This window comes from Ascidiella aspersa, chromosome 2 (assembly GCF_963924565.1).
Source record: "Ascidiella aspersa chromosome 2, kaAscAspe10.2, whole genome shotgun sequence".
Taxonomy (NCBI): domain Eukaryota; kingdom Metazoa; phylum Chordata; class Ascidiacea; order Phlebobranchia; family Ascidiidae; genus Ascidiella; species Ascidiella aspersa.
The window spans coordinates 33272253-33293549 of NC_139448.1; the positions used below are offsets into that span (position 1 = coordinate 33272253).

Here is a 21297-nt window from a genome sequence, read left to right on the forward strand (position 1 = left end):
CAGTACTAAGTTTAACGACTGCAGAGTTTTGACGGCTATAAGGCGGTTTTGCGGTACGGAGAATTTACGTGCATCTGGAATTCCGGGGGTAAATACAATTTCACAGTAGTCGTTGTTTGCCAGAGCAGTACAAACTGTGACGAGTGCAAGAGTTCGACGACTACACACTAACAGTTCGACCAGTGTAAGGCAGCATTACGAAGAGATAGTATAAGGCTGCCATAAGCCCAAGCCACGTATACAACACGCACACACAGAAGTAAATACTACAAACTGTAGCGCAGTGGTTTGACAGAGCAGTACAACATTTAACGACTGCAGTGTTTGACCACTACAGAGTTCGACCAATGTAAGACGGCATAAGCTTGTACGGGGCTACCAAGGCTAAGTTACGTGTATCTAGAATCCCAGCGGTAAATACAAGTAACAGTAGCGTCGTGATTTGACGGTATGACGCCTGCAAGGAGGCTCCGGCAAGGGTGAAGTCAGGGTACGGCCTGGGTCATGTGAAGGGGTGTTATCATCTCCTCGAACTTTGTGCCTTTCACGTTGCAACCACGCAAGTTGGCTTCGAACAAGTCGCACCCGGAAAGATCGCAGTTCTGAAAAGGCACTGGTGTTTTTTTCGCTGTTCTCAAACGTTATCGAAGTTTTATTGGGTAATTTCAGAAAGGTTTACAAGAACGGTGTACATTTTTTTTAACACACTGTGGTTTAGAAAATAGGGTTGGGATTTTTTGAAGCGGCTGGCATTTTAGCAAGCTGTTTTGACTATGCGTTAGATTTGTTAGAGCAATTAACAAAAAAACGTTGTGCAATAAAAATGAAGTAAACAGTTTTGCGCGATGTTTTAAGCGTCTGAATCTCGCTATAAGATCGGTAGCCAATAAAAAAATGGCGTAAAAGCAAAAAAATAAGAGGACAAATCTTTTAGCCCCGGGGAAATCGTCTTAAATGTTATACAATGTTTTTTTAGCGCTTCAAAAATGGCACAAGCACGGTATGTATATTTTCGCGAAAACATCCTCCGGTTTTGAAAATGGTTTCCAATTTTTTTCGACATAGTTGGCATTTTGGAAGGCTGTTTTTTTAACTCTGCGTTAGATTCGTAAGCAATGAACAAAAATCGATTGAAGTGCGATAAAAATGAAGTAAACAGTTTTGCGGAATGTTTTTAGGCGTCCTAATCTAGCTATAAGGTATAGGTGGCTTATAAAAATGTAATATAAAAGCATGTAAAGGTAAATTTTTAAGCCTCAGGGAATCGTAAAGTTTTAATGCGCAGTCTTTAGATAGGGTAACACAATGCAAATACCCCCCAATCAATAGCTGCAAGCCTAAACCGCAAAGACAATTATTCATCGATCAAATTTCAGTTGCACCTATCTATATAGTCATAATATCAGATTAGGTAACGCAATGCAACTTTCCCATTCACACTCGCACGCTCATTCCCAACACGTACAAACCACAAGGCAGCTATTCAGCGAATGCATTTTTTGCAGTGCGAGTCATACACGCGATACACGTAATATCGGTTTTGAAAAGCGCCATTTTACCTCAGAATCGGGAAAACCTGTAAAGCGACAAAAAGCGCGTTGCAAAAATCGACACTCGATGCCCGAGGGCTTACGGCTTCTTGTTGAAACGTGGTCGATTGCGTGTTTATATTGAGCGAAACCAGAGAGGCACGATTATGCGGGCCGGGGCTGGTTAAAACGACAGCTTCTGTGAACGGATCTCACCCGCGATTTTTCGCCCCGGGCAAAATAAATTAATTAAAAGGATAAGCAAAAAATAAAATAGAATACAAAAAAATAAAAAAATTAGGCCGCGCATTTGCCAAGTTACACTTCGATGCAATAAGGGTTTATTTTCAATTAATATCTCCTTCTATAATATTCGAAAACTTTTAATGAGGATTTTCTCTTTTTTTCACTCCGGGCAAAAAAAAAACTAAAGGATCAGGAAAAAAAACGGCGCTCTTTCACTATTGTACGTAAAAATTAATAAAAAACAAACTTTCTTCAAATGCCGCATACCACAACACATATTGTTTGGGTTGGGGTGCAGGTTAGCGTTTGGTTGAGGGTGGGTCAAGTTATTATTAATAATAAACATAATATTACTTGACCCACCCTCACCCAAACGCTAACCCGCACCCTAACCCAAACAATATGAGTTGTGGTATGCGGTATTATTATTTTTTTTTTGCATAATTTTTCACGTACAATAGTGAAAGAGCGCCAAAAAAACAAACTAGGCTTGATGTTGATGCGCATTTGCCCAGTTACACACCTTCGACGAAACACAGCCCAAAAAACACCACCTGGTTGTACAATAAGGGTTTATTTTCAATCTATTTCTCCATCTACGAAAACTTATAACTAGAATTTCCTTTTTTTGCTCCGGGCAAAATAAATTAAATAAAGGATCAGGAAAAAAACTAGGCGTGATGTTGTTGCACATGTGCCCAGTTACACACCTTCGTTGAAACACAGCCTAAAAACACCACCCAGTTGTAGAATAAGGGTTTATTTTTAATTCAATTCTCCTTCTACAATATTCGAAAACTTATAATTAGAATTTTATTTTTTTCGCCCCGCTAAATATCTTAATTAAAAGGAACGGCAAAAAAAGCAAAAAAACTAGGCGTGGGTGTTGCTACGCATTTTTTCCCTATGAAACACATCCCGAAAACCACCACCCATGGAATAAGGGTTTATTTTCAGTTCTCCTTCTACAATATTCGAAAACTTATAATTAGAATTCTCTTTTTCACCGCTCCGCTAAAAAGAAATTAATTAAAAGGATCAGCAAAACAAAAAAAAACGCAAAAGGCGAACAAATCAATCTTTTCCGAGCCGTTGCCCGCCTAATTTCGAAACGGGGCACGCCTGGGGCCTACGAGGGGGGAGGGGGCACTAGGGGGTCGACAGGATCGCAAATTGCAATCAGATAGCGGCCGGGGTACGCCAAAAATGCCAGTGTGCGAATGGGTTTCCACTTGGGTGAAGAGGGGGTGGTTTTTCAAGGGGCGGCGGTTTTTCTGAGGCGTCGAAATGTCCCCGGGCCCCACACACCTGCCCCGCGGTTATTTTGAAGCTTGTTCCACCGTTAACCCCTCCTCTATGTTTGTTCGGCGCATTTAAAAGCCTTTGAGGCTCGCCTAGCCTTCGTGCGACTGCATGGAGTTGATTTCGACGAAAAAACCGCGAAACCAGAAGTATGTACGCGTTTTGTTATTCTGCAACGTTGTCCACTTGCGGATCAGAGCTTTTCATAAAGGGCTGCTGATAATTTTAATCCTAAATTGCGTGACCTTTGGTTAGACAATGTTGCTTGTTTAAATCTCTAATTGAAGAAATCAATAACTTCCAACGACATTTTCGTTTAATTGTAGATGTCATTAGATATATTTTTTGTTTGCTCTGTTAGAACGGCATTTCCACGTCGGGTGTAATTGCGACAGCAGTTCGCAGATAATTTCCCACCTTTTTAGCCCATCAGTGCTCGCCGTCACGCCAAATTTACAAAAACGTGTTTTTTCGCTGCGAACTTTGCCCAGATAAGCCAACAAATCGGACGCACCAGCAAGTATTTTGCTATACTCGCATATACATATGTCTACTTCTGAAAAGCTACTTAGTGGTAAAATACGGATTTGATAAAAATTGATTTTAGATTTGAACTGCACACATAAATAGGTTAAACCATATTCGAAAACCTATGTTGAAATTTTAATTGCAAATTGGCGCTTTAAAATCACAAAATTTGAAAAACTAAACGAAACAACATGTTAAGTGCTATCAGAGGCTTGGTATGGTTTTAGCCGCAAAAAAAAGTTACTCTCTGCACTAGGCTTACCTCGACAAAAAACGATTACACTGGACAAAAAAAATGAAAATTAAAAACTGGTACCGAGGGGATGATTGAGACATTATAGCAGTGTTGTAATCACTTTAGTCAATGACTTTACTTAAGTCATTTGGAAAAAAATACTTGGCATGACTAAATTTCTTTGGGCAAATGGCTTGACTTGACTCAATTTTCAAACAAATGACTTGGGTTAAAATGAAGGGTTTTGATTCTTTAGGCATTTAAAAAAAAATGAGTTTTATATCTTAATCATTCCACATAAAAATTGCTTGCTATATATCAATAAGTTGGGTTTTTTGTTATTTTTTAGTTGATTTATTGCCCGTAATCTATCGAATTAACCAAATGTTTTTAACCTTTACTTTTTATGACAATGCCATGGGATTGACTTTATGATAATGCCATGGGATTGCCTATAATTATGACTTTACTGTGATTGTAATTTATCGAAAAAGACTACAATTGGATTTAAGTTTAATGGTGAAAATAACGGCCCAAATAGACGTTAAAAGCGACATGCTTTATTTTCAAACGTTTCGGCAATTTCTAATGCCATCATCAGTGATATGAAAGCCACATCGGTTGCACCCTTCTTGGTGCGACCAAAGTGTGTATAAACGGGTGCAACCGATGTGGCTTTCATATCACTGATGATGGCATTAGAAATTGCCGAAACGTTTGAAAATAAAGCATGTCGCTTTTAACGTCTATTTGGGCCGTTATTTTCACCATTAAACTTATGAACAGATCTGGATTTAAGTTGTTTTACAAATAAATTGACTGGGACTTTTAAAAAGACTTGTATAACACTGTGCCTTAGATCTGTTTCTCACAATTCATGAAATAGTGGGGTATAATGTGTCGTCGAGGCTAATGTACGACTTGTCAGGCATCAGCTAATTACGGCAACTGTCTGGTCAAAGCCTGTTTATGGGTCGTTATTGGGGTTACGGAATACAGGCTGTAGGTTAGTAGGTCAAAGCGTTGTAATCTAACGGTTAAGTGACAAGTTGGAACGACTATTCCCTTCCTTGCCTTTATGCGGGCATTTAGAGTATATACACTTAAGGCGAACTATTTAGACATGGGATTTACACTATTTAAAAAACTATATTACAATAGTAGGAATATTAAAGTCCATACAGAAGTAAGTTATATTATTTGAACGTTTCGGTTAAATGTTTATTCCTGTTTAACATCCATTCTCAAATCGCTGCAATCAAGTTAGACCGACCATATACTTCATTGCCTTCACGAGCGCATTTAGTCAATGGTATTTGGAGTACACATTTGAGGCACACTATTTAGACATGGGATCTACACCTTAAAATGTAAACTGACTTTATTTTAGTACAGTTGTTGTTAAACTTTTTAGTATCGCTACCCATAGAAAGAACTGAATACGGTCCAACTATCCACCCTAATCGTTAAAAAGTTTTATTCAATTAATCAATGAACAAACTCGAATAAACTAACAACTTACTTTCAAATCAGCATGAATGAAATCATTTGAAATTTGTATATTGTATATCATGTAACATTCTAGCTATTAGGCCTTAAAGACCCTCATAACGTTGCAAAAATTCCCTCAGAAAATTTGTCAAATTACTCCTTTTGGGATTATTACCAAAATGTTAAAAAGCTCTGATTTAGTATATAAATTGTTGAAAAAAGAATAAGAGTAAAAAAAAATAGTATTTTTGTTGGGGGGGGAGGGGGGCACAGTTTTCCTACCACTGCTTTAAAGGGTTGTCTGCCAAGCAACCTTTGTGTCTTTGGTCTCAAGCAACAAGAAACAACCCTCTTAAACCGTGGGAGGCATTAAACTATACACTTGTCGTCCTAGTCAGGGTCATTTATCCTAACAAAGGCGACCTAAATGGCGTTGAAACGTATATGCAGTGGAATGCAATTAACTGTATTTAAACTGGTTTTACTTTTATTTTTTCGTTAACCCGGAGAAAGTTGATCGATTTGGCAAAACATTGTTTTTTGTTGCCCCTATTGTTAATCGACATTTGCTGGAAAAGTACAAACCGGTTTTGCACGCTAAACGAAATTGAATTTAGCATACCTAAATAGGGCCGGATGTTTAGTCGATGACGGATTGGCGGGGGCTTCCAATTGTCGGTTTTCACGTGGATTGTTTGTGTTCAAAATTGTGCTCGAGGTTAATCTCACCACACACAAAAGCATGCACACAAATAGCGCTATACGCCTTTGGCTGGGCAAGTTAAATCTGTAACCTAATGCTATGCCTGTGCAAACTGCACTGTGACGTGTTCGTTTAAAAAAAAAGAACATAAATATTAATGGTTGGAGAATCTGGTTGGTAGCACGCCGCATTGAATAAAATAAAGGTGAAGGTGAAATGTGCGTGCACAACACAACCCACCTTCAAATCGGTCCCGGTCAATATCACCGATGTAATATCAAAAAATATATGTTAGTGTGTCGAGTGATAAGCAGCCGAAATAGTGTTAAAAACATTTTTTTTTGAGATAAAACAAATTAGTCAAAGTCAAAACAAATTGGTCAAAGTTGAGGTTTACAGTACAACCTGCCTCGAAAACGGTGCCGGCTAGACATTTTTAGCTGAAGATAAAACAAATTGAGAAAATTTAACCCAATGCCACAATAAACTAGTTAAATTTTTTTTTTGTTCAAGACCAATTTTTGACCGAGAGAAGCGTATATGAGCTGTAGGTGAAATGTGCGTTCACAACAAAACCCACCTCCAAATCGGTGCCGGCCAATATGGCGCCTCTAAGGTCGCAGTTCTTCAGGTTGGAGTTCTTGACGGTGGCGACGCGCAGATTGGCACCTGCCATCAGGCTTCCCTCGAAGTTGACACCTTTCATGTTGGCACCTGCCAGTGTCACGGAACAAGTGATAAGCGACAGTGAACAGGTTCAAAAATTAAAAAAGGCAAAACTTTCGCGAGAACAGGCCAAATATAAGAAAAAAAATGCCAAATTGTTCTTTCAACACTAAACACTGCACAGATAGGTCTTTAGGTTACTATGCGACAAACTGCTCGGCTAATCCTTGATATCATTCACCAAAATTCGAAACTTTGGACATTGTCAGGGGGCGTTTATTAAGGTTAAAATTGCCTGGCTGTAATAAATTTACTTCAAAATTTTGCGCTGTGTCTGAAAGTGCAACAGGCCAAATTTAAGAAATCTGGTCTTCTGGCGCGAGGCGCTTTAGGTTTTTCAGAGTGTAAAAACTTCATAAGTTAGCTTAGTCCACTACTGAGCTGAAATTGTCGCACAAACCTTGTATTGGCAGCTATCCAGCGCACACATTTTCAAAAAAATATTTATAAAGTAGTAATATTAACGTAAAATGATTACAATTTTTCGCTTAGAGCGCAGGGGTTCTTAAACTTTTTACCGCGGACCCCTAAAGATTTTTTGCATGGACCAGTACGGGCAACAAATTTTTAAGGATGACATCATAACTTTACGTCACAATACAAATTGACTTCAGGAATCTGATGTTTCCGGTCCAAAAATGTGAAAGTGAAATGAATTCTTTACTATATTGAGTGTAAAAACGTTTTATTTTTAATAAACTTTTTTTTCTTTTTAAAATTGGATGGCTTTTTAAATAAAACACTAATATTTCAATTAGGCTTTCATGACCACCCCTAAGACTAGCTCACGGACCCCCAATGGGTCCATGGACCCCAGTTTAAGAGCCCCTGGCTAAGAGTGTGTGTATTGCTATTTCAACTACAAAAGGCCAAAAAAGGCGAAAACTTAAAAGACCAAACCGAAATCCTGCGGCCAAGCGTACTCCAAAAAAGCCAATTTCGGCTGAGAAGCGAGAGTGAGGTGTTGTGGCAAATATGCAGGTGCGTAAACAAATCACGCTCGCGGCAAATTGTGTTTGTAAACAAAACGAGAGAATGTGTGCGCGCCGCTCGAAAAGCGCAGCTATCTTTTTGGGTTGTTGCGTAGATGTGTAAACAGCAGTTAAGCGCTTGTTATAGTGCCAGCTGTTCGATACGTTGGAGGCACTGTGCTGAAAAGGCGCAACAAGCTCGTCGAAGCAAGCACGGGTTACTTGCCTTATTATAAATTCAGAAAAAAATAAGTTAAGTGTTTCTATTTAACAATGGGTGTTTTAATATACTGTTGCTACCAGGCATAGTATATTTAAAATAGGTTCCTCTGGCATATATTATTTTAAATGGATGTTTTAGTAATTTAGTGCATACACTCATTTTGCATAAAACTATTATATTAGTGCTTCATCCACTTATAAGTTGTAGTTTGTATTTTATTTGTAACGTTAACACTAATTTGTCTTTTCTTGGCTCATTCAATCTCCATTTATTGTATAGGCTACTCCCCGCGCCATTATAAATATGCGCTAATGCAGTGGTTCCCATCCGTTTTCACTCCATGGAACCCTTTAACCGCTATTTAAAACTTAATATCCCTAAGAAAATTATCACTTTCAAATCTGTCGATATAAAGAGCGTATAAACTAGATAAAACTGAAAGCTTTTCGGCCGTTATAATGGTACCAAATTATAATTTTTTATCGCTTGCAAAAAAGACCTGCAATATTTAGATTTTAAAAGGCATCAATATTTATTCGACGCAAACTCCACCCCCAACTGAAATGTGCTTTATTTAATCAAATTCCAGATTCCGTCCTTGAAACTTCAAAAATCCCCCCGGTAGAGAGGAGCCTCTACGCTAGGGTGTATTCAGTTCGCTTTCAATATTTAATTTTAAATTTGCGTCGCGCCAAATATTTTCTTTGAAAAACTGCTGTTAACGAAAGAACACTAGCACGAAGGCCTACCTTCCATATTGGCCTTGAGACCAGACGGGTCGTCAAAGTTACAACCCTTCATGGAACTTCCCTCAGCATTGCAGCAAATCATGCGGACGCCTTGTAGGTTGGCACCCTGTGGACATTAAAAAACATACACCGTTATTGTTGGATGAAAACTCAAAAAGGGACTTTAGAAGGGCTAGATCACAGTTGTTTAACAGGTTTGTGTGTATCTTTCATTAAATGATGATATATTACTGTAGATCCCCTCCAATGTGAAGTTGCTTGTACTAACATAATGCAGCAAGCATTGGCGTATGGTTGTTTCTCGACTCGCTCCTCTCGTATCCTATGTAGCTCAGTTGGTAGAGCGACGGTCCCGGTATGACCGGAGGTTGTGAGTTCGAACCTCACCGCAGGCTAGTTGTTTTTCTAGTCTGTCCTGCTTGCATCATTTATCGACAAATTCGGCGAGTCTGCGATGCCTTTTGGTGTACTATGATACGTGGGCAGTAATCGTTGGTCAAAAAGCAGATTCGGGAGGCTACATTACAGTTGTTGAACACGTTTTTGTGTGTAACTTTTAGAACTGAACACATGACAATCGCTCAGTTTGGTTTACGTTAAGTGCTTTGGGTTTGATACGAGCATTTTGGGCACTAAGTTGGAGCAGGAGTGACAAGAAACAAAACAGAGCTGGGTCCAATTTCGTTTTCAACGCGAGTAACCTGAGTGTGACGTAACAATTACACAATAGACTCCCCCAAGCTTTCATTAAACTCTGTTGGAACGCAAAAACTGTGGTAATTCATTTATTTATCGATATTTTTATTTCATTTATTTTTTATTTATCGATATTTTTTAAGGTTGCAATGCAATTGTTTCCATGGTTAAAGATAAAAAATAATTAAAAAAATAGTTTATTTAAATAAAAAAGTTGAAATGCACTGACTTTTTGGCAATCACTTGGATTGATTAGAGTCAGAATTGATTTTCGTAAAGAGAGTCGAAATGTCTTTATTTAACAAAGCATTAATGGTGGAATTTAACCATGTTTTACGTTTAATAAAGCACAATAAGCCTATGAAAAAAATAACAGATGCGTATGACTTTTAGGGCATAAACAAAAACGAAAAATGCAGTCAAGAGTTTAGTAGCATTTGGCAAACATATGACATATGTTTTATTTAGCGCAAAGCTTCCGTATCGAAAGTTAAATTACACAACATTGATCTTTTTTTATCTTCCTAACACTAACACAAGTATGGGAACTGTTAACCCCTCTCAGCGAAACACATGCAGCCTTGCAATCAGGCAATCGCGATAAAGCCGACCAAAATAAGCCAACTGTCAAATGCAGATCGTTAGCGGTTCATCTGTTTGAATAAAACATAAACAAGCAATTACGGCGAAGAACTGCAATACACTATCTCCTTGTGCGATGTTCTGGGATTTGCAAGAGTTCAAACCGCTCTGGCCCGCCGCAGGGCTAGAAATTAGGTCCTAAAGATTGTAATTCGAATAATTTCGAGCATTGCGGACGGGCCATGTGATTTAATCAAGCTCATTGTCAACTAGATTTGTTAGGAGCTCGTATGGAATAATCAGACTGGTTTGCTTAATAAAATATACATGGATGACAGTAACTGGATTTTTTTGTAACAGGCCCATGCGGTAATTTGGTGCAGTGGTTCTTGAAGAAAGGATTGTTTCTATTTCTCACTTATAAAAACTTTAGAAGATCAAAATTTAGTTAATCATCACCTTAACAACAAAAAAGTAATATCGATGAAAACAACAAATATGATCTGCATGAAAAGGTCATTAAACATATGAAACAGGTAAAGTTATTTTGCTATTCAAACGGTACAAACACATGATATGTTATTTATCCGAAAAAACGTCAACTATAGACCTGCAAACAAACAAACAAAATGCCAATTGCCCATTGGGGGGTAATACCAATTGCCCATTGTTTAATAATCAAGGTTTGTATGTCATTTTACCAAAATAGAAAGCTAAAAACAACAATCCGGCGGTAGAACCTATACCCGGCACATCGTAAATATTTCAAACTAACGCCCCCCAAAAATACCCCTTTAGTGATGTCTACCCACCATACAAGAACCACGGATCTACAGGGCGTATAGGCCGCGCAGATAAGCATATAGAGCGGTACTTAAGCGCCGCAATTCTCGGTCTGGCCGCCAATCAAAGCAGCTTACCGGCTCACCATATCGCAAGGTAAAACGGAAGATGGTTTGAGCTCGTAAAGCGTGTTACCAGACTGCTTTTTGCCGGCGATTTTAATCGGCAAGCGTCGACGGTTTTGGAAGAAATACAAACGCGGATTAGGAAATCGAAGATATACATTTCGTCGTGCACATTGCATGTTTGTATGTGTTGGTCGCCGATGTGAGTTTACGGGAAAAGGAAGTTATAATGTCAGCCGAATGCTTTGGGAAAAATATGTTTATGGCCAACGCGATAGACGTAAAACCTACTGTCGCTGTTTTTTGTTAATTTATACGTAAAGTTGCCCACACACTTTATGAAAAAATAAAAACATTTCATGGCTTCAAAAAAAAAAAACACATTTTAAACACCTATAATTAGATCACTCGGCGTGTGTCAAATATAATTGAGAAACAAAACAGGTTAAATGCAACGGTCACCACAATAACAAATACTTTAAAAAAATGTTTTGCTACGCCACTTTGTAAACACATAACTTAAGCTGCGTATAAAATAAATTTAACGTCTTTTCTCTTAAAAACAATTTTTCAAGACGCAAATTAATTCAAAACCATCTGAAGACTTTGTGGCACTGGCAACCCTGTTAAAGTTAAACTGCAATTGTATATTTTGTCGTTCGTCTAAAATTTGGTAATAAAGCAGAAAAATACTATCGCTAACCTTTAAAACATCGACCAAATTTTATGGTTTGTGCATTGCATTTTGCGTTAATAGTTATAATTAATTGTTATAATAATTAATTAATAACAGAACTGTGAGATAAGTTAGAAAGAGCAACAAGAGAGGCTGCATTTGGTATTCATATTTCCGCTAGAAAGCGATGAGTATTCGCATTTTTTTATTTACTAATTAGAAGTGTTGTAATGACCATGACTCGACATAAGATTCATGTTTTTAAATGACTTGATTAAATTAAGGCTTTTGGGCAAAATTAATTGACTTGACTTAATTATTCGGGACAAATAACTTGGATTGGACTTGAGACATTGTGTAAAATAACTTGAGTTGAAATAAAGTTTTTTCAATGCACGTAAAACAATTTGATTGCTATATGTAGCGTTTTTGTTATTTTTATAGATGAGATATTACTCATATACGGCCAAATTTTCCAACTTTAATAGTTTAGAGTTTTATTTTTACCACAATGATTTGACGTAAAGTTGACTTACTCTAATAACGACTGGGATTTGACTTGGGTAATATTTAAAAAAACTGAACCTGGGCTTGACTTTTTAAATTATTTGAAAAATACTTAACTTGAACTAAAGTTATTTTATAAACGACTGGCTGATTTCGATTTGAGTCATTTCAAAATGACTTGTTTGCCACACTGTTAATTAATTTTAAAGACTTACAAAAACTTGCATAACTATATTGTTTCAATTAAAATATCATGTAAGTAGATTACTAATAATTATGCACTCTCTTCGTAGTAACAATTTACAGGTTATATTTTTCTTCAACCATCTTAAAATGACTTGTTTACAACACTGCTAATTAGTTTTAAAGACTTGCAAAAACTTTCCCAAATCATCTGATTGTTTGTTTGCTTAGCCTCACCCGGTGTCAAACGATAAAAAGTTGGTCTATTTTGGAGAAATATCACGAAATTTATCTCGGGAAAGAACCGCGCTAAAGAAAACCAGGCAAAGGGTGTGAGAAAATATCGGCTTCATCGGCAAAACAACGCGGATTATATTCAAGATACGCCGGCCAGTTTCGGTATTTCAAAAAACAGCGTCGTTCTTAACAGAACTAATAGCCCCAAAAAATGTTTGAAATATAGCTGCGGCCAGCTATGGTAGGCGGCTGAACCTTCAGGGCACAAAAATTTAGCTCAGAGGGAAAAGATTCGGCTAGTAAGCCGGGCTTGGCTCATCATTAGTGTAAATTCATTAGGCGGCATGACGGAGATAAGCAGATATGCCGAGACGATTACATCGCAGCTCAACGAGAAATTAGCTTTTTCGCCGGAACCTCCGGAAATAAGTAAGCGCTCTTTGGCAAGATGAAATTGAGATTATCGTTTTTGTTTTTGGCATTAAAATTTGCATTAATCGCGACTCGCACAAACCTCATGAAATATACGATATCGTCGCAACACTATTGAGTTATCGTTAACGTGTTGTTTCTGAAACTGGTGCGTTACTCACTGTAAATGGTGCCACGATGAAAGGTATTTTTTAGATCGTAACACTGATTTTCGGTAAATAAAAAACAAACAAACAAACAAACAAACAAACAAAATTAGATTTTGAAACTTTGTAGTTGAAGAATATTATCGATGATTTAATCCTCTTATAAAGAATTGGCACTGTACACATGATAGAAAAAAAAAAGATTGGAATGTAGGATTTTCTTCGTAAACATTGCTTTGGATTTTTTGAATAGTTTGGCTGAGGGATGGGGCTATAAGCCCTTGACTTAAATCATATATACGACAGAGGTCGATAAATGCTTATCGCCTGACTTTCGGCTAGAAGAGCACAGCTCTAATACAGCAGGAATTCTTGAATCTCCAACATAACAATATAAAACAACTGCAGTCGGCGATCGAACCAATAGAACGCAATTGTCATGAATGACGGGCTGAAAACACTTATCGAAAAAACAGAGACAAAAACGCCAGTAAAACGCCAAAAAAGGGTAATTTGTTCAGGATTCTTTAACCGTCAATAAATTCGTTCAAACCTCTTCAACCTTTTGCACTCGAATGCTTACTGAACTAAACACTAGTTTCGAATAAAAAAACTTTTGGCCATTATTTTGAAGTTAAGAACTAAAAATTAGTTTGTTTGAATTTCAAAGACATCTTGCATTTTTAACTCGAGCAACATCCAAAATATTGAACATTTTAAAAACAAAGGCAAGAAAAACAGGAACAATGCATTATATTAGAATAAAATATTTTTTTTAAAAAAACTGTAAAAATAAGCTTTGGGTGCTTGATTACTGATATTTTTGCTATTTTAAGTCAAGTCCGCATAAAAGCGAAATATAAAAAAAAAAAGAAAAAAAACTTGAGTCTAAAAAAAAAATTTTTTTTGTTCGGGCCGCATAGTGAAAACACTCACGTCGAGTATGGCTCCGGACAGGTCAGCCCTCTCGAGCGAGCAGCAATGCAGGTTTGCCTGGGCCAGGTTGCAGCGGCTTAGGTTGGCCAGCTTGAAGTTGATGTAGCGCAGATCGAGACGAGATAGATCGGCGCCCGAGAAATTGATTCCCTGTCGAGGCGTAAACAAAAGAAGGACGATATAGACGCGTTTAAACCAGGGATGTGACTTGCGTCCGCAAATCGTTGTACTTTTTTAAACGCAAAAATCGGGGGTGTTAGCGTGGACCATGGTCGGCATGAAATTGTTACAGTTGACGTCATAAAACAAGCAACTCTAAGAAACCTGCTGTTTTTGGTCCAACAAATAGGAAATTAAAATAAAGTCTAAATAAAAACAAGGAGAAGGCGTCGAAGGGTTTATTTTTTATTAAATTATATTTATTTACAAAAAGTATTTTTTCAAACGATACACTAAGACAGTGCTTCTCAACCTTTTTTCGCGGCGACCCAAAAATTAGGTGTAAGTATATGACTACGTTTTGGCGACACAGCTGTTTTTTCTTGTAAGCGAACATAAAAACTAGCTTCTTGTAAGCGAACAAAAAATAGGCATTAGCATAAAGAATTTCGAATTTTAATAATTATTCCAAGACATTATTTGTATTGCTTCCTTAATTTTCTTAATTTTCCAAATTTCTTTTTCAGAACCAATCTCAATTAGTAGAAACATGTGACTACTGCGGTCGGCGACCCAACCAAATCAAACAGTGACCCAGTTTTGGGTCGCGACCCATAGGTTGAGAAGCACTGAAAACTAGTCTAATGTCCCTAAAGGTGTCCACGGACCCCGGTTTAGGAACCCTTGTTTTAGCATGTCCTTATAATTTTCAAACTGTGTGCCAGTGTGACGTGTAACTTTTTGTAATTCTGCGAACTAACCTATTCGTATTGCAAATCGGCATGAACACAAACCTATACGAGACCTGAACGCACACTATCTATTAGGACTAATAATATAAAGGCATTTACGTACCAAGTGGAAGGCTTAATATGCTTAGTTACAATAATATTGTTTTGGAGGAGTGTGCCGCGAAGGTTTTTTTTATTTATTTATTAAACAGCAGCAAGTTGAAAAAGTTCGAGAACCACCGGTCCAAGGCCGGCACGAATACCCTGAAAAGTAGTTTATGGCCGCTTTAAACAAAGCGTGCTAATCGCACAGTCAGGCTTTTTTACGAATCTACCGGGAATAAGATCAATAATAATTCAAGCTTATTGGCTTATTTTTGATACAAGGGTTAACAAATTTTTCTTAAGGTTTCTAGCGCTTAAGTTAAGTTGAATCCGCTCGATTAGAAATCCGTGATACCCGTGGCCAAACCCAGCGACACGAATTCAGCCCGGCGGCGTGAAAGGATGCACATAGCATTGTCATTATTTTTCCACGGCAATTTGATTGTTTTAAAAAGGTTGAGTTTGCGATCCAAGTCATTTAATGATTCTTGACAATTCGTTCGCATATCATACGGGGTTATAGCGCCACCTAGCAGAAGTGCTGTACTGATTTTTTGACTTAAATCCAATCGCGAGTTGCGATGTCTGCCACTTCATATTTTAATCCGATACTGACAACCGAAATGCTGGACAAAAAACGTCCGATCCGACACCAAATGACGTCATTATACGGTCTGGTCGCAACCGAGAAAATAATTTGACAGATTAATTTGGTCTCGGACTGGCATTATATAACTTCATGTTAGGTAATCAACGGCACGGATCAAGCAACAAACAATCCACATGAGTTTACCAAATGGATGCAGCGGTCAACGGTGCTACGGTCGTTTCTCGACTAATTTCCCCTAAGCCTGTGTAGCTGAGTCGGTAAAGCGACGATCCCGGTACAGCCGGGTCGTTAATTCGAATCTCACAACAGGCTAGTTGTTCTTCGAGCCTGGCCTTGTTTGCAACACAATACTGGTTACGACAACTGGTTTTGGTAATAGTCTTTCCGAAGGCACCCGATAAATTATTATGATTATACCATAATCGTTGGTAAGTACTTTTTCAAATGGGCTGATCAGTAATAATATACACCCATATGCTTTTTTTCATTTTAATGTTTAATTTCAAAGAAAATATAAAAGCCATAATATTTGATAAAAGCGACATTTTGCAATTTACAGACGTTTCAGCAATAACTCATGCCATCATCAGTTTAAAAATCAAGTTATTGCTGAAACGTCTGTAAATTGCGAAATGTCGCTTTTATCAAATATTATGGCTTTTATATTTTATTGAAGTTACTAAAAAACCCGAGTATTGTGTTCCAATGTTTAAATGTTCGTAACATATAAGCAATTATTATAGACAGTTAAACTTTCTTTTTGGTCTAGTTAACAAAACAAAAAAACATGTTAAAGTCGAACCAGTTTGATTAGTTTAGCTAATCAAGACCCAGGGTTACATTGATATTTACAAAAAATGTTATAGACTATAATACCTGAAAGCGCAGTTCACATTTAGATGGGGTGACCAACAGTGTTTTAATAACCATGCCACGAGTCAAAGGCTCCAGGAAACTTTCCTCATATCTTTCCTAAAGGAAAAATTAGGAAAAAATATTGGATGAAAAACAAATATAGACCTAAATATATATTTCAGATACATCCTGTTAAAAATCGACTTGAAAAAAAAATTGAAAAATAAATTCCCCGGTGTTGAAAAGTTATTAACCTAAGTCATCATTTTTAAATAAATTGACTTGACTTAAATATTTTGGGTAAAATCACTTACTTCAGTCTTTCTCACCAATGACTTGAACTAAACTTAAGTGTTACATTATTTTTTCGTTAGATTTGGATAGCTTTAATTTCTGCTTGTAAAACAATTTAATTATTTATGTTACTAGTTTAGTTTGCTAATTAAAATACCGCCGGGATTAGATAAATGAAACAATTCTAACATATTTACAATTTGTTTGGATGCAAATAATGGACTTTTGTTATAACTAGGGGCTAGGGCGAATATTTTTTTACCAAAAAAAAGAGGAAATTTTGACCTTAGAAATTACAATTTTGACCTGAAAATAATTTATTTTGACAAAATTTTGACCTGTTAGAAATACATTGGTTTAAATAACCTAGGCGTCGTTAATCACGCGTTTTTTATACTGTATATGGCTCTAATAAAGATATGATTCAGTTAAAATGACTTTGAACTTATATGAAAACTACTTTTTTTTTGATAAAATAAAAGATAAATTTCAAAATAACCAAACGACCAATTTCAAAAAGCTGAGTTTTTTTTTAATTTTGTAAGCAATTTATGTGCATTTTTATTCGATTTTGACTTACAAAAATATTGACAAATTTTGACCTAACCTGTCAATTTTGACAAAATTTTGACTTTTTTTCACAAGTCAAAAAATATTCGCCCTAGTCATAATGGATTTTGTTGTAACAATGACTTGGACTGGGAAACAACTTATTTGCAAACCACTTGAATTAGACTTGAGTTAATTTGTAAATGACTTAAGTGGGACTCATTTTAAAATGACTGCCTTACAACACTGGAATACTATTAGATAAAACATCTGTTGAAATAAGCTAAATTACAATATCAATACTCATTGCTTGTTAAGTATTAGAATTGTTTTATGAATCAATTTTGGGATTTTTTGTATTTGAATTTTGTGTTTGTGGTATGATTCAGATTTGTTAAAGCACAACAAAAACACAAATCCGAATAAAATCAAAACAATATTATATAACAGTTGTGACACATGATTGTAAAACATTTATTGACAGAACACAACAAAATATAGCAGGCTATTTTTAGTCAGACTTCCTTCACATTTCTGGCTGTTACAGTTTACGTGATTGTTCATAACAAATAATACTGCGTTTATATTAAGCTAAAATAGTTGTAACTTGGGTTGGGCATTTGACCAGTCAAATAAAATCCAGTCAATTGACCGGTTAAATACTCGTCAAATAGGTCAAATATTGGTCAAATTTTATACACACTTTCAAAATGCAATTGAAGTTAAAAATAAACCTTGATTTTACCCTTAAATAAATATATAAACGTTTTAGCTCAGGTAGAATGGTTTGTAAAAGAGAAAACAATATCAGCCAAAAAAATTTTTACTCTTTCTCACAACTTGAAAATCTGGGGTCAAGTAAGTATGTAGCATTGTGTGTTGATGTAACTAATCGGTTTTTACAGAACAAAATTCTTGCCCTTACATTTTCTTCTTTTAAGCATCTCAATGGGCTGAAATGCACAGCTCCATGAATGTGTTTTTGGATATTTAAAATCTATTGTCTAATATTAGACAATGTAGTTACGTCACTTTCCAATTTATAAATAGAATCAGCAATTGGCTTAAGTAATTCTGAAAGTTGTGCATTTTTGGTTCAAAATACATCATTATCCGAAATACTATTCCTTACATCCTGATGACATGCACTGAATACTAATTGAAAACTTTAATCACAAAAAACAAGGCTGATAACATTTACAACATTTACTTCCAATATATGTATTTGACCGGTTAAATAAAGTGCAGTAAATTGACCGATCAATTGACCGTATTTGACAAGTCAATTGACAGGCCCTAGTTGTAACAAACAAATATGTTAAGTTTTTTAATCTTAATTGTTGCCACTTGCTCCTATATATCAAAGAATTATTAAAATCAACACACCTGTTTTGGAATTACGAAGTAATATGTTGTGTGACCTATTGACTAGATTAATATAACAACTAACAAACAAGGTTTTACTTATATGATAAAAACCTTTTTCTGAGCTCACAATTATCAAAAATACATCCTAACGTTTCAAAATCAAGGAACTAATTCTTAATATGTTCATACCTGTATCATTTTCTCAGCTTGTTCACAAACCGAAGGCATTCCAAAGAACTCTGCTTCTTCCAAAACTCCTGTTTTTAAAACAGTTTGTTAAGTATCACTAACAAGATGACACAAAATATAAAGACAGAGAAAAACAGTAAATATCGTTCAACATATCTTAATTAAAAACTACTTCTTTTTGCATGAATCTATTTAGTTAAAAATGTATAGCCTTTTGCTTAGATCTCATATTAATTAAATCACAATTTTAAAAGATGAAACAAAATATGGCTAGGAGAGGAACATTTTTTTTCGTTTAATATAGATTTTTTAAAACTGCTTAATATAGATAAAAAATATAGCCTTTTGCAAAAATCTTATATTAATTGAATCACCTAAAGGGTCAAGCTAAATGGATGACACAAAATATGACTAGACAGAGAGAAACAAATTTTGCTCAAAATAGCAGAAGTAAAAACTAGTGCATTTTGCCTGACTATATTTAGTTAAAACAATCGCCTTTGGCCCAGACTCCATATTAAATAAATTACCTCTAGGATCAACAGTGGGGCCTATGATAAGCTTTCCATGTCTTAGAAACCCAAGAATTGCCTCAAAGTAAACCGGTGACCGGTCTAACATAACAGCACCCGCTTTATCAACTGTGTTTTTCCATTGTTCTAAAAACATTAAAATAAATTTAATTCGCAAGAATTACTGCAATTAACTATTAAGATATAAAAATAGTTATTAGTACAGTAAATATATTTTTTAAAGATATATATATCATGTTATCCAGTATTGTAGTTTATTTGATTAAAACTGAAACTAAACAGCACTTACTGGGATTTCGAAACATTTTGGCGAGCACGCTATCTGTCTCTGTTGCAACTAATGTAGTTCTATAAAAAATAAAACAAATTGAACATAGATCGATTTGTTGAAACCACATCCATGAAACATATTTACACTTTACCTAGTTGTGGTAAAAATTGTGCCTCCAACATTAAGACTGATCCAGTCATCTGAAGAGAAACAATTCTCCATTTTGTTAGTTATTGCAGTCACTGTTTCTGAACAATTTTTTAAATATAAAATAGGATTCAAAATAAATTTCATTAAGATAGAAATGTAGTGAGACCTTACCTTTTTCATTAGGTTTTGCATTTACAATAAATTTTATTGGGATAGAAATTGAGTTAGATCTTACCTGTTTCTTTAGGTTTGGTATTGTTGATATACAAGATTTCATCATCCCTGAAACAAATAAACTAATCTATTTAAAAAAGGAGACAAAAAGGAGTATTACTGTGAAAAATAAAACAACAATATTTCAGATAAGTTATTAATGTAGACTAGAATGTTTTACTTTACATCACAAAATAGAAATAGTCATTTTAATGTTTTCCAAAAAGCCATCAATGACATTAATAAGTTATTGTGACAGGAAAGCAACAAAATGCTTCTGGTCTTTGGTTTTTGTTAGTGGCAAGTTTTTTACAAATAACCTGAGGCTATCCCATAATACCTTTTTGGAGTTTTTTGCACGTTAATTTATTTAAATTGCTTATCCCATTCCAACAAAGCAGTCTTTATTGTTGCGAATTTGAACAAAAAGTTTAGATTAAAGTTATGCACATATATAACTGTTTTATCATTTAATCATGATCTAATTACAAGTAATGATAGCTGCAAGCTTAAAAATCACCTGATAGTTTCAGTGCTGAGAATTTCCGCTCCAGAAACTGTGCAGATCTTGCTAACAGAACAAGAAAAGTCAACCTGAACTTGATCTATTAAATCTTGAAGAGACTCGGGAACTGTAAACACCTGTGATAGTGATACAATGCCAAACAACTTAATAAAACCACGATGAATCCTACTGTTGTTACAGTAGTAACAATTAGTAAATAAAAGCTATAAAGTTGTATGTCTGCTTACTAAACAAATTAATTGTAAATGCGTTTATCCTGATAGGCAGTTTTGTAATTTTAATTGGACATTATTTTACCCAGCACTGGTCTCATCTAAATTTGCAATCACCACAACATAAAAGAGAACAAAATGTTACATAGTTTAACATACGTGAAATATTTGTTGATATAATAGAATAGAATCTTGTCTGTTATAAACATGTTTTTAAACAAACTAGTTACCTTTCCAAGATTATTCTCAGAGTGGAACACTTGTACACGCCGTTGCTCCATAACTGTAACTTTCTGTCAGTTAATATCCATAACCACTAAGAAAACAGCAACTGATGTAAAAATTGTACAAAGCAGCTAACAGTATTTTCAATATAAATCTAAAGTTTGCTTTATTCTTCCTTTTTAGTGCTCAATCGGAAACAGGGGATTTACCCAATTTATATGCGACATTTCTGTAAAACTACTGACGTCATATATCTTCATAGCAATATTAAACAAAATAATTAACCTAAGTATTTTCAATT

At 35.7% G+C, this 21297-nt stretch overlaps 1 protein-coding gene across 1 annotated transcript; it reads right to left on the minus strand.

Annotated features, from left to right (window-relative positions):
* Positions 1–63: 63 nt before the first annotated feature.
* On the minus strand, positions 64–21165 carry LOC146165032 (BTB/POZ domain-containing protein KCTD9-like). The gene is made up of 12 exons (XM_083381539.1): positions 21002–21165; positions 20554–20675; positions 20056–20102; positions 19822–19918; positions 19689–19747; positions 19397–19525; positions 18867–18934; positions 16488–16583; positions 14007–14156; positions 8704–8809; positions 6615–6748; positions 64–602 (listed from the first exon to the last, which is right to left on the minus strand). Exons 1-12 carry the CDS (start codon positions 21050–21052, stop codon positions 486–488), a joined length of 1176 nt encoding a protein of 391 aa, XP_083237665.1. The 5' UTR covers positions 21053–21165; the 3' UTR covers positions 64–485.
* Positions 21166–21297: the final 132 nt, after the last annotated feature.